The sequence below is a fragment of the Drosophila willistoni genome (assembly GCF_018902025.1).
Source record: "Drosophila willistoni isolate 14030-0811.24 chromosome 2R unlocalized genomic scaffold, UCI_dwil_1.1 Seg167, whole genome shotgun sequence".
NCBI classification, from domain to species: domain Eukaryota; kingdom Metazoa; phylum Arthropoda; class Insecta; order Diptera; family Drosophilidae; genus Drosophila; species Drosophila willistoni.
In genome coordinates this window covers 19,808,104-19,821,542 of record NW_025814050.1, presented here as the reverse complement: position 1 = coordinate 19,821,542, position 13,439 = coordinate 19,808,104, and the positions used below count along the sequence as shown (strand labels likewise).

Sequence of the window (13,439 nt, the reverse complement as noted above, 5' to 3'; positions counted from 1 at the left end):
TTTACATATATAAAATATTTATGAAGACTTGTTCAAATTCAAAAATATTACAAATCCTTTCTACAGATCTTTCTTATTTGCTGAAACATTTTCAAAAGTTTTCACAGTTGAATTTCTTGATTTTCTCTCTCTGTAAATTTCTTGATTTCTATACTATTGCCCCATATTCTTATCTTTTAAGCTTGAGTCTTGTAGCTATAGCTTTAATTTGCAGTACGTTTGCACATTTTCCAATTAGATTATTAATTACAAATATATGAATCTTCATCTAAAAATCTTCTAATTGTTCTATTTCAACATGTGTATTTTTTTCACAGTGTATGAACTTTTTTTTGTTTTATGAATATCTGATATTTAGATAGTAGTCAAGCAAGTTGGAGGTTTGGTTTTAGCTCATTAAACAAATGATATTTGCATAAAAACTGCACAAAAAAACAAAACAGTTTCGAGAAGATATTTGGCAACATCAACAATCAATGGGATCGCATCTTCCACTAATACATATATGTATATACTTATTGTGTATATATTTATATATTGTGTTTAATGCAAATATTCAACTGGACACTTGACCTTGTTGTTATTCACCCAAGTGATCTTGACTTTTAAATTGCAAAATACAAATCTTTATATAACAATTAGCCAGTTATATCAAACAAACTTGACTTTAACAATAAATTCCCCCCGTTCAACTGATAAGATTTTATTCTATAGGAATGAATGGGTAAAACCGCATTCAGACAGACAATCTACCTCTCTCTCTCTCTCTCTCTCTCTCTCTCTCCCTCTATCTCTTCTGACATGATTGATATGCATTAAATGCTTCAATTGGAAATCTGATCATTATTTGATCATATCATCATATTTTTTGGTCTTCAAGGGAATTTTCCTCATTTCAAAGAAATTATCTTTATTTTGATTTTCCACACATGTGGCCTAAAGAAAAAAGATTACTCAATCATTCAACTGAAAAACAAAAACAAAGCCCCACCATAAACATTTAGCATGTCAGAGAGAAAAACGAGAAACCAAACTCAAATGAAAGACAAGAAACTTGTATTTAAAAAGTGAGAGTGCCTCCGGCTACGCTCGAACAACAACAACAACAAAAGCAACAACAACTCGATGCTAGAGTAAGTAAGCATTTAAAACAAATGACTTGTGAGTTGAATTGGTAGAAGAAATCAAATAATAATGAATTCAAAAAGATTAAACTCAGTTGTTTTTTGTTTTTGTTTGGGGTGAGGCTTTTGTCTTTGCAGCATTTCCAGATTTCACACGATTTCTTTTTTTCTTTTTTGTTTAGTCTTTTGGTTTAATATTCTTTGAGTTCATTTTGGAGCTGATTCTTTCCAGAGTTGATGATGTCTTCCGCATTTTAAGTGAGAATTTCTTTCTTTTTTATTTGCCATCTGATATGTATGTATGTTTTCACCTGAAGTAATTCTAGCAATCACTTTAACATTCTTTCACGAGTTTTGGTTATGGGGCTTTGGCTTTATGTTATGCGAAAAGAGAAAGAAGAAGACGAGAACCGTTTCACATTATTTGTGCGCTTCTGTTGTTTGAAAATGGGTATTTGGGCTATATTGAAAAGTTGGTTATAGAATTGTAATCTAGTGAGGAAAACTTCGCAAAAATCTCCACTCGAAATTATTTTTAATTAATCTTAAAAGTAATTCTGTAAATTGTTGGTTATTTGAATATCTTGCCATCAAAATTTAAATCAAAACACTCAAAATTAGTGAAGCTCTGGCCAAACTATATTCAAATATATTTTTTCCTTAAGTTTTTTAATTATTTTGATTAGATGAAAAACAGAATAGACACTTAATAGACAAAGTCAGTTCTTATTCCAATGAAATTGCACTGAGAATCCTAATTATTATCTTTTAAAATGCCAACGATAAATCTATCGGACTTTGATAATTCTAAATTTCAAGGGAAAAGGCTTGTTTGGAATTAAAGTGGTTTCTGAGAAACTTTCTGAGCACAATTTGTCTTTAAAGAAGCAAAGATGTGTTGAGTTTAAACCATAAACGATAAATTTAGTGCAAAATTTTAAGAGAATAAGATCTGTTTTGGTTTTGGTTTATAAAAAGGTTTTTCCAACAGGATTTGTTTTCAAGCATTGTAAGATTTGTGGGTTTCAATGAAAAATATATAATTATTTCGAGCCTTTGAAATTAACCGATTTTGACATTCTTTTCTGGATTCTTTAGAACTTTATTTATTGGGATTTCTGATGGTATTAAATTAATCGAAATTAAAATGTATTGAAATATCATTTTTTTTGTTTAATCATGCAAATTCGACGAAGATTTTGTGATTTTTTGTTTAAAATCGAAAAATTGTTCGATACCGTTTGAAATTTTTTGGTCTAAAATGCTCAAACTTTGTTATCTAAAACGAAAATTTGTATCTAAAAACGTTTGACTATAGAAAAGATCGAAAAGATCATCAAGGATTAAAGTTAAAGGAAATATCTATTACTATATTTAGTTTACAACTAATTGTTCGACAAAGATCAAAATGTTTGGTCTAAATTGCACGAACTTTGTTATCTAATACAAAAATTTTCATCTAAAAACGTTTAACTATACAACTAGCTGTATCTCATTTCGAAAATATCATCCAGAGATTAATGTTTGAGGGAATATCTATTACTATATCTTTATTTACAACTAATCGCTTAAATGCTACAACTCAAATCTTTTGAAATTCGCAAAGAGAGGGTATTGAAACTACTGTGCGATTTCAATTGCTACTAGCTTGGCCCTCTGTCTGTATATTTTTTTTGGGTTTTTTTCAGACCAATGACCGACAAAAAAAGTAAAATACAACAAAATCAACGGAACGAAGCAAACGGCAGCGGCCCAGACACTCGGACAGCCAGACAGACAGATGGACCAAACAGACAGAAACAAAAAATAAAACCGGAATTCTTCAAGTGATCTTTTCGTTCAATCGAAACATTTTGCTCTTTTTGCTACCTTTGTTTGTTGTCTCTGTTGCTTGTACATACACATGATATTTGTGTCTCTGTCTGTTCCACTGTCTTTTTCGAATGTTTGTCTGTCTGTTTGTCTGTCTGTCGATATGTTTGCTACGCCTACGGCTTTTGTGGTCTATAGAAAGGAATCGAGACTTGCATTAACTAAAGTTGGTTGGGTTTTTTTTTCTTTCTTCTTCTTAAAACACTTTCACTTTTCCCATTCTCTGCTCTGTGCTTCTCTTTCTTGAAGAATTCTTGCATGGTATTTTTTTCGTTTTTGTTTTGTTTTAGTCGTTGTATAAACAAATTGTTGCTTGGTGTTGAAGTCTCGATGTTGTTGTTGTTGTTGCTGCTGATGTAATTGTGTTAAAAATATTTTAATTGTTTCGGCTTGAGTATTTCTTCTACTTTATTTTTTGTTGGTTTTTGTGGTTGTTGTTGTTGTAATATTCGACGCTCGACGAAGCGTGCACATATATATGTAAAAACACTCACTAACACACACACGCACACACACTCCTACAGAGTATGCAAAAAAAGACAACAAACTACTGCAACTGCACAAAGAGACGCATTTAACGGGTACGCGACGCGGCGGGGGTGGAAAGCGGAGAATATATTGGGTGGTGGATTTTTTTTTTTATTCGCAATTCCGTGTAGCTAAGCGCGCAGGCGCCTCGCACGTTGTCTCTGTTACGCGGTCTGACAAACGAATGAGCGACGACGACCTGAGAGAGAGAGATAATGCTGCGCGCTGCTTATGCTGGGTTGTGATTTCAAGTGTACCACGAAGAGAGCGCAAGCGGGAGAGCTACAATGAGAGAGTGAGCCGACGACGAGATAGTGATAGTGGGAGAGATTCCAAGTACGGGCAGCTGTTTCATATTTGTATATTTCTTGTGGGTGAGAGCAAAAACTCTGCGAGAAACCAAGAGACAGAGAAGGATAGACTGAGACGAAGAGAGCAGAATTGGCAACAAAAAAAATTCATTATTGAGGTAAACAAAAACAAGTGAAGCTGATGGATGTAGGTGTAGATTAAGCAGGTTATAGACAACCTGAAGATACACTACCATATATGTTATACTTGAAAAAACTATAGTTTTAAGAACATTTAGCATATTATTAATATTAATATTACTACTAAATTAATAGATTAATTAATATACAAGGCCTAAACACACATATTATACATTTAATATGCGTATGTAGTATATTTTTCCATCGAAGAAGTGCTGGTGTTATAAATCATTCAAACCAAACATGGGTCAGTTCTAGAACTGTAAAAAGGGGAAACTGCCCCTTAAAGTATGCAATAGGCTGTAAAAATTTCCAAAATTTATAACTGTTTCGTATGGCTTATTACTTAAAGCCGATTTACAAACAATATTTGCTTTGAATATTATTTATCATCCACAGAATATTATAAAAATTCTTTACTTATTTGAGAAAGCGAATTCCTGGGTGCATTTTCCAAATTTCCCCATTTTCTAAAACCAGAATAGTTTTTACAAAGATAAAAATTTAATTTATTATAAAAATATTTCCCATATTATGAGAATTTTGACAGGAAAATATTTAATTTCCTTTTCTCTGCATATTTTAACATGAGAATTTTGATAGTAAAATATTTTGAGTGATTTATAAAACGAACTGACAATCCGTAAAGTGTTAAAAACCATAAGAAATAGATTTTTCCAGTTATATCTCGACACTACAGAGTATTTAAGGTCGATCTCTGTGGGATACATTAAATTTGCGATAAATACCTTTTATATTTAGGGATAGATTCTTCCTCACAAAGAGAATTTGATATTGTCTTACTTAAGAGGTTAAGCGTAAGCGTTTCGTATGATGAATTGTTCTTGGGTTTTAGATTATCAAAGTAGTATTTGCATTTGATTATCTTCTAGCTTAGTCATTAAGATTAAACTTTTAATTTATTTTTTACTTTACAACTTCGATACCGCATATATGTACATATAGTAAGTATATTTTATTGTAGTATTGTTCCCAATACATTTCTCTCTTACTTCATGGGCAAATAAAACTGTTTTGCACATAATACATTGTATGTATGTATGTAGGAACATATGTTGACCATAAAAATGTATATGAATTGTAAAAGTTTATATTCATTTTGGCAATTAACATTAATTACATTACTTTCTTAGTTTTTTTTGTTCAATTCGTTCCAATTCGAATGCTCTGATAAATCCAAAATAAACGCAAGCACACGCGAACTTAGGTACACAGATATCAACTAAATATATAAATATACACAAGACTGTTTGTCTAATCAACAATTTACTCCACGTTTAGTATTTGATTTCTTGTCACATTCAGCGTCATTGTTCAAGTTTAGACTTCAAGGCAGACAATCGAGTATATAAAAATTCGTTATCTGTTCGCTCTATTTTTATTGAATATAGTAATTCTATTCGTATAATCATCAATAAACTTCACCCCATTCACTCTAGATAGGGTATAAACCAAAACTAAATAAATGACCCAAAACCCACAAAACATGTGTGGAAGCGATTTCACACAGGAAGAAAAAGAGAGAGGGAGAGAGACAGAGACAGAGAGGAGAGAAGTGCATGGAATTCGAAACCTAGAGACAGCTGCCGTCCGTGACATCTGTTCCTCCAGTCGAGTAGCGGGTTATGAGTGTTGTTAAACACACACACACACACACACACACACTTAGTCGGTGCATGGATGGATTAAGGAAGCAACATGTTGCATGATTGAGGAAGCAGCAGTTCAGTTAGCCTTCCTTCATCTGCTGCTATGCGACTCATTCTCATAGTGTATAATTTGGTTGTGAATTTTTATGATATTTTTTCCATTTTTTTGTACACACATCACATCTAATGCAATTTACTCCTCTCTCTGACGCAATTAAAATGCTAACATTAATACGTAAATTAAGTCGCTGACTAAATTAACACGAAAAGAGCAAAGCAAAGCAAAGCGAAAAGCCGCAATAAACTTGTAGAAACCCGTTGAACCTAAAGCAAAATTAAACCGAAACCGAAACCCAATCCCAGTCTCAGTCTCAGTCTTGGTACTAAACGCCTTTTGCCGTGCAAATATTTAAAGCAACAATTATTACTACGACCAAACAAACGTTCGGAACGAACAAACCAACTGAGCAAACCAACCCAAAAGCACACCTAGAAAAAATTCAAACAAATACAAAATCCAAAACGTGCCAACTTGAAAGAAAAACTCGTAAACTATTTGTCTACTGACATTTTGCTATATGGCAAAAGGCATTTTGCAGCATTTGAACTTATCTCCACCGCCCTCTCTTCTCCAATCGCTGTGGGTGTGGCTCACACGTGCACTCAGTGTTTCAGTGTCTCGGTGTCTTATCTGCCACAACTAGTTGCACGATCTTGTGAGTGGGCGATGGAAATTCAAGACATTCAATAATAATGCACTGCATTTGGCATTTCTTTGGAGGACCAAAACATTGCATACTTTGCGGATGTGTCTTTAAGATGGACTTACAAATGCTTAGCATACTTAAAAGGGCAATAGTTACCTTCAAGAGGGCGAGAAAGTTAACTTTTCAAAATTAAACTCAAACAGATAGCAGAACACTTTACCACAACAATACTTTAAATTTAAAAACTGACAGAATTTTATTATTAATTTGGAAACTAAATTAATATTTTTTTCATTTCTTTTTTCATCAGAATGTAAAGCCTAAAAATTATTCAAGATTAGTCGGAGCTAAAACTACCTATTTAATTATCATTTTAATCTTAATGATTTTTTGATTCATGGCTTGTCTATGACTGTAAAGTGGGGTAAAATTTCCCCCTAAAGTATGCAGTAGGATAGGTTAACAGAATTTTATAACTTTTCTTTTGAATTTGAATTGTTTACTTAAAAATATTTATTTTTTATCCATTTCATTACTTCATTTCTTTCAAAAGGTTAGTTCCTTGACAGCTTATTGCATACTTTAGGGGGAAAATGTCCATTTCACAGCCCTAGATTCACCACTATCCATACCAATAAGAATTTGTATGAAAAATATTTAATTTTTAAAATTATAACTTGACCTATTATATATATTAATTTCTAATATTTTTTAAATTTTATTCTCATTTATAATTTTCCTTTTTTTTAGGTACATACATGAGAAAACAACTCATATACATAGGTAAGTATCCTATGTTGACCTTATTTGTAATTACTTTCGCAGTGATCAATTACTTTTTGCTAATCTTAATTTGTAATAATTGATTTAAAATATTTTCAAACTTACCTTCCATCACATAGACAATGCTGCCGACATCCCCTTCTTTGATAATCAGATTCTTGGCTGGATATTTAACTGGATACATGCAATCGACAATTTCACGAATTTGCGTCAAGTCCAAATTCTTCATGAAATCGTTATCCAAAATGGCAGCTTTGATAAGCTCACGGGAGCTGCAAGTAGTGCAAAACGGTCAAATCGATAAATTAAATGTAATTTTTATTTTGTAGACTCTAACTGTCAATTGATTGGAAGTAACAAAATGAGGCATGAGCCTCTGACTCTCCGACTCTTAAGAATTATGAGTTGCCTCTGACCAAAAGGCCAATTAATTTTCAAGCTGACATATATAAATCGTTTTATCTGGTTTACCAGTTTTGGCTTACACGAAAATTCAACAAGTTGCCGCCGATACCAAACGCCGATGTTGCCGCTGCCGTTGCAAAGAAACTAAAAATTGTTAGGCCACAATTGATGTTGGCATGCGACCAATCGACCGATATGAAATTAATACAAATTTGAAAATTGTATGCTTTGGCATGACACAGTATATCCCACCTCCCCCTCTTCCCACCCACCACACACAAAACCGAAGGTGCTGGCAGGGTTTTGTACGGTGAGGGAAGGGGAGGTGGAGAAGTTATGTTGCCAATGCCTGTAAATGTCAAATGACTTTATCTGTCAGCGTATTTGACAACTTGGCCCAAGCTCGCTGCAGAGGCAAACGCAGACATAGAGCTTAGCTTAGTCTGATTAATTAAAGCCACACTGAGAGAAAATTTTAAATGCACTTGGTAAGCGTTAAGGATTGTCTGCGGATGGCTGAGAAAAGACCGAAGGTTTTTCTATATTTCTAGGTAAATAGGTAATATAATATAATATAATAGAATAATAATAGAAAGAGCTTCTGGTTTTTGCTAATATTTTCCCTTATGGATACTTTATGCAGATAAACCATGTTACTTGTCTATTTAAACTAACTATGTAACTAACTATGTTTAGCCTAAACTCATAATATTTTATTTAATGTTAAACTCACGAATGTATAGAATAACAACTTAACGTGAAATAAATGAATGAAATATTACTTTTGCTGCATAAATGTACAAACAAAAAGTTCTTCTAAAGACTTTAGAGAAAATCAATAAAAATTATTCCCACTATCTCATATAAATGATTCTCTTAAGTAAATATAATTTTATGTCCTCTAATCTAAAATAATTTAGCTTATGGCCTAGCAACTGTAGCAAATCTAAGAATTGGGAGTATTTTGCAATTGCCATTCGAATCAGATTATATATAAATGTACTCCTGATATAACCAACAAATACCAAATTTAAAGAAATCTAAACTAAAGTTCATTACCTTTCGGAATAATATTTGATTAAAGATATAGCTCATTAATAAGCCCGTCGATGGGCACACCATACCTACATATATATTCTTCTTACAATTCTTCCTATCTTCTTCTACCTATATCATAGTATTATGGTATTTGCATTTTAAATCCTTCCTTGATAAAGGAAGGCGAATTCATCAGTCGAAGTCCTAAGTTGTGTGTAGAAATGTTTAACCGAATGTAGACAATAACAATAAATTGAAGAGGAGCCTTTTGTTGCTTATTAGACTAATTAGAGGTTATTGTGGTCTTGTACATTGTGTTTCTACCATGAGAATGCAAAATATATTGTTATCTTCTAGAAACTGTTATTCTTAGTAGCTATGTGTATACAAAATGTTTCATAATTCTAGCATTCATAAATTGTTGTCCATTTTTTTGGGTCTTTAAATTGTTTTTTATTTGGCAAAAGGTGTGTCAGTAGGCAATTGCGTATACGCAGGGAGTGCCAGATAGAATAATAATATTCAGGAGAAAACGATGGCAGCTGAATATTAGTATTCTCCCTTGTATTCCTCAACTCAAGATTCAAAAACGCTTATTTGCTGGACGATATTTTTAGGCAAGATAATCTTCAAAAGAAATAGTAAATTGCCTCAAAAAATTGTCAAATTATTGTTATTGTTATACAAATTAATCATTTTTGTGTTCTTTTTTTATATAGAGGTTATTATTATTATAAAGGTAAAATTGTACAATTGTTTACTACACAGCAAACAAAGCCTTAAAAAGATTTCATATAGACATAACTAACGAAAATTTCATTCATTTCTCTCAGTGCACTGACAGCATCCAAATGAGGCATTAAGGCGTATCTGGGCTGTCGTCGATAATATTTTTGTTTTCTTTTTTCTTGAGTTTTTGGATAGATTTTCGCGCGCGTTCACCCAATTTGTAAAAGACATTGCGCATGCTCAGAGGCACTTAAATGAAGTGAGAAAAGTTGGCTACCAGATTGCTCCGACCCGCGGCCACTTGGGACAGCCAAAATATGTCGGCGCAAAGATGATGAGTTCAAATTGGAGTGGGTAGAGAGTCAGCCACTACAACGACCACCACCACCACCACCTGTGGTGCCTGTTTGGCAGGTGGTTGCATTTTAAATGTTTTTTGGTTATGGTAGGTTATTTTTGGGTTACACCACACACACACACACATAGACAACAGACAACACTTACAATTAAAATTTAATAAAAACAAGTAAACGATATTCAAGTCACGACTCTCGATGGCGCACTAGGAAGCGACCAGTATTAGATTTCCCCCTCAAACGAGTTCTCGAGGTGCCCCGGGGCGTTGAATTTTTGCACCGATTTTGCGTTGCTTTTTTTTTCTCTCTATGCGTAAATGCGTTTTGGTGGCAGCGCAACAGGCAAAACAATTAATAGCCTCAATTAAGACCTACGGGGCGAGAGACTTCGACTTGGACTCATACTCTCCCAGGTTGTCGCAGTCGGAAGCTATAACCATTTATATGTCTATATTTGTGCGTAAATTTGTTTCCATTCGTCAGAGTATGTGTGCCAAGGCATCGACAGGCAGAAACTGCACCTCAATTTGCAACTCCCAAGAGATAGATCTCACTCCATAGAGAGAGTCCACTGTACGTTTACCCAGATGCGGGTGCGTTGGTTTCCGCGGAACCCACAAAAATTGAAAGTGCAAATAGTTTTCAAAGGCAGAGAGTTGACAATAAAACAAAGTGGCTTGAGTCATTTTGCTCTTTTGGTATTTCAATGGATGCTGACTGGGTGGGGCCTCGTTTCAGATCAAGATACGCCTGATATATGCGCGATATACATATTTTCCAACTTCAACAGACATATGAATACATTTATGAGTATATTCACTGTCACTTAGGTGGAGGACAATCACTGCTCAACTGTCAGCCTATAAATTGAGTGTTGATTGCTTGATAATTTGATTGGAAAAATGTGAAATATGAAAATAAATAATAATTGCATCTAATGCATTAAATCAGTATCTAGTTTAACTGCAATTTATTAAATTGAAGTCATTTTTATATACAAAATACAGTTGCGTTGGACTCGGAATATATGTTTCTCTTTTTAAGGGATAATTGCAAATCACAAGTTACTAGACTTTGGAAAATTCAGTTCGAGCTGCTCTATCGATCTATGTATATAATTATCTATTTATTGGAACTTAGGTCTTACTATTAAAACATTGTGAATGAATAAATATTTAATTAAACCCCCGATTAAAGCAAATCATATTAGATTTTAACTCACGTTTTATGATTTCATATCAAACAGAAAATAAAGAAATCTCTGTATGAATAAAAGTATTTTCGTACGTATTTAAAACTTAAACTTAAATTAAAATGAAGTAAGTAAGTCGTCTCGCCGACTTGGGTATACCATACACCAGGTGAAACAAATATTTAAAATTTCGAAAACCAAATGTACATATGTCTACTAAATTGTTTTAATATGCCTCATACCATTTGCTATCTCGCTCACTCTACAAACACACAAGCACTCTAGCGCCGCCACTAGCCAACGGCCAATTCTGCCCTTATGGATCGCGTAGCAAAATACGTTCATACGTATATTTTGTATGTTTCTAGTCCGATTTAAATCAAATTTGGTAGTTTGATAGAAATAGATAAGATTTATTAGTCTGCCAAATTTGATCGCGATGGTCAAAAAATTGCAAGAGCTAATCGGTTTTTTCTAAATTATGGAGGGGGAAGTGGGCGTGGCAACATATTAAAATATATGTATTCTGCGCGCATACTAAGCCAATATACATACTAAATTTGGTGAGTTTAGCTTTGTTAGTTTTCGAGAAAATCAGTTTTGTTTAATTTTCGGGGGCGGAAATGGGCGTGGCAAAATTTTTAAACAGTCAATATCTGCGCGTCTATTAAGCTAACTTACATACCAAATTTAATGTCGGTAGCTTTCATAGTTTTTAAGAAAATCAGAGTTATGTAAATTCCCGGGGCGGCAGGGGGCGTGGCAAAAAGTTGGAACAATTATTTTCTGCCCGCTAACTAAAAGAGTATATAAACCAAATTTGATGTTTCTATCTGCTATACTTTTTAAGAAAAACAGTTTTATGTAAATTCTGGGGGCGGAAGGGGGCGTGGCAAAAATTTGAAACAAACTCGATAAGCGTACATACTACACGAGACTGCATACCAAATTTGGTGGCTCTAGCTCTTATAGTCTCCGAGATCTAGGTGTTCATACGGACGGACGGACGGACGGACGGACGGACGGACGGACGGACGGACGGACGGACGGACAGACGGACATGGCTAGATCGACTCGGTTTTTGATCCTGATCAAGAATATATATACTTTGTGGGGTCGGAGATGCTTCCTTCTGCCTGTTACATACATTTTGGCGACTTTAATATACCATTTCACCCTATGGGTGTATGGTATAAAAAGAAATTGAATGTTTATTTCAAACTTAATAGATATTCTAATCAATTAATCAACCTCAATTTATCTAAATTTTTGTGTGATAAAAACCAAATAATATCTTTTCCTGAGAAGTATATAAATAGGCGGTGTAAACATGACAATATCCTTGCAATAGGACTAATATACAATAGCAGCAAACAAAGAGGACTAAAACGATGTCAGGTGCTTGAATTGCCAATAGATCTTTAAGAATATATATGTATTAAGATAATTTATTAAGTTTACTTATAAATCATTTTGATTATTGTAGACTTAAACAAAAAATCTTTCAAATAAATTGTTACAACATCTTTGGGGTATCCCCGTAAGGAATTTGAACTGTAATGTCCCAGTCTTCACAAGCAAAAGCGAAACCCGTGCAAAACAAAGGACCTTATTTATAGACTTTACTGTTTTTTTGCTTTCCTAATTAGAAATAAGAAAAACTTTTGACCTTGTCTACACTTTATAGTTTGTCAAGGCGTTAATCATACATTTTATTAAATCATTAAAACTGATTATTGTTTTATCATTTGGCCAATTTAGGTTAAAAAGTTTTCAATGTCTGTTCATATCATAAATAGATCTTTAAAATCCTTAAATATAGCTGGGACTTGGTGGGTTTATGCAATATTCCAATATATATTAACCTTAGTTAAGCCATTGGGAGAAAAACAATAATAATATGTTTTCTTATTGACTTATTTTTTACTATTGTGTTGACACTATTGTTTATGATTCTTTTAAATTACCTATTACTATATTAACACCCTTTTTAAAGAAGTAACAATTATATTTCTATTTGTACATTCTTTCAACATTTTCGCTCCTAGATCAGCTGTTTCTCATATTAACTTTTGAGTCAATCTCAATACTTTTAGCAATTTGTTTGAATGTTCTGTAAAAACATCAAATCCCAATACTACAGGTATAAAAATGAGTTATTTGTTTTGAACGTTTTTTTCGAATATGGAATGAAAAGTTATGGCTCCCGAACACAATAATATAAATCACTTTGGGCTACATTTAGATCTATCATTAGCTGAGAAGCAAAAAGTTCTTTACGGTTTTGCATGTTTAAATGAAAAAACAAGGTATACAACATTATGTTTGTTTACTAACCCATCATCAGCCTAGGTAAACTCCTTCTTCTAATGGACTAGTATGGCCTAGTAGGAGACTAAAATACACTGATACCTAACAGTGCTCACTTTGAAGTGACAAAGTACTGAGTAAAGTCAGAGTCCACTGACTTTATGAATGATTCATTAAATCGTTTACATTCTAAATATTTAAAGTACTCAAAGTAATTATTATACCCTTGTTTTC

General features: G+C 33.3%; 1 protein-coding gene across 1 annotated transcript in view; it reads right to left on the bottom strand.

The window, feature by feature from the left end:
- Window positions 1-13,439, bottom strand: part of LOC6642441 (cGMP-dependent protein kinase, isozyme 2 forms cD5/T2) — a 49,270-nt gene that overhangs the window by 11,742 nt on the left and 24,089 nt on the right. The window contains exon 3 of the mRNA XM_002065449.4: window positions 7,281-7,447. Within this exon, the coding sequence (XP_002065485.1) occupies window positions 7,281-7,447 (167 nt within the window). The remainder of the gene's footprint in view (window positions 1-7,280; window positions 7,448-13,439) is intronic.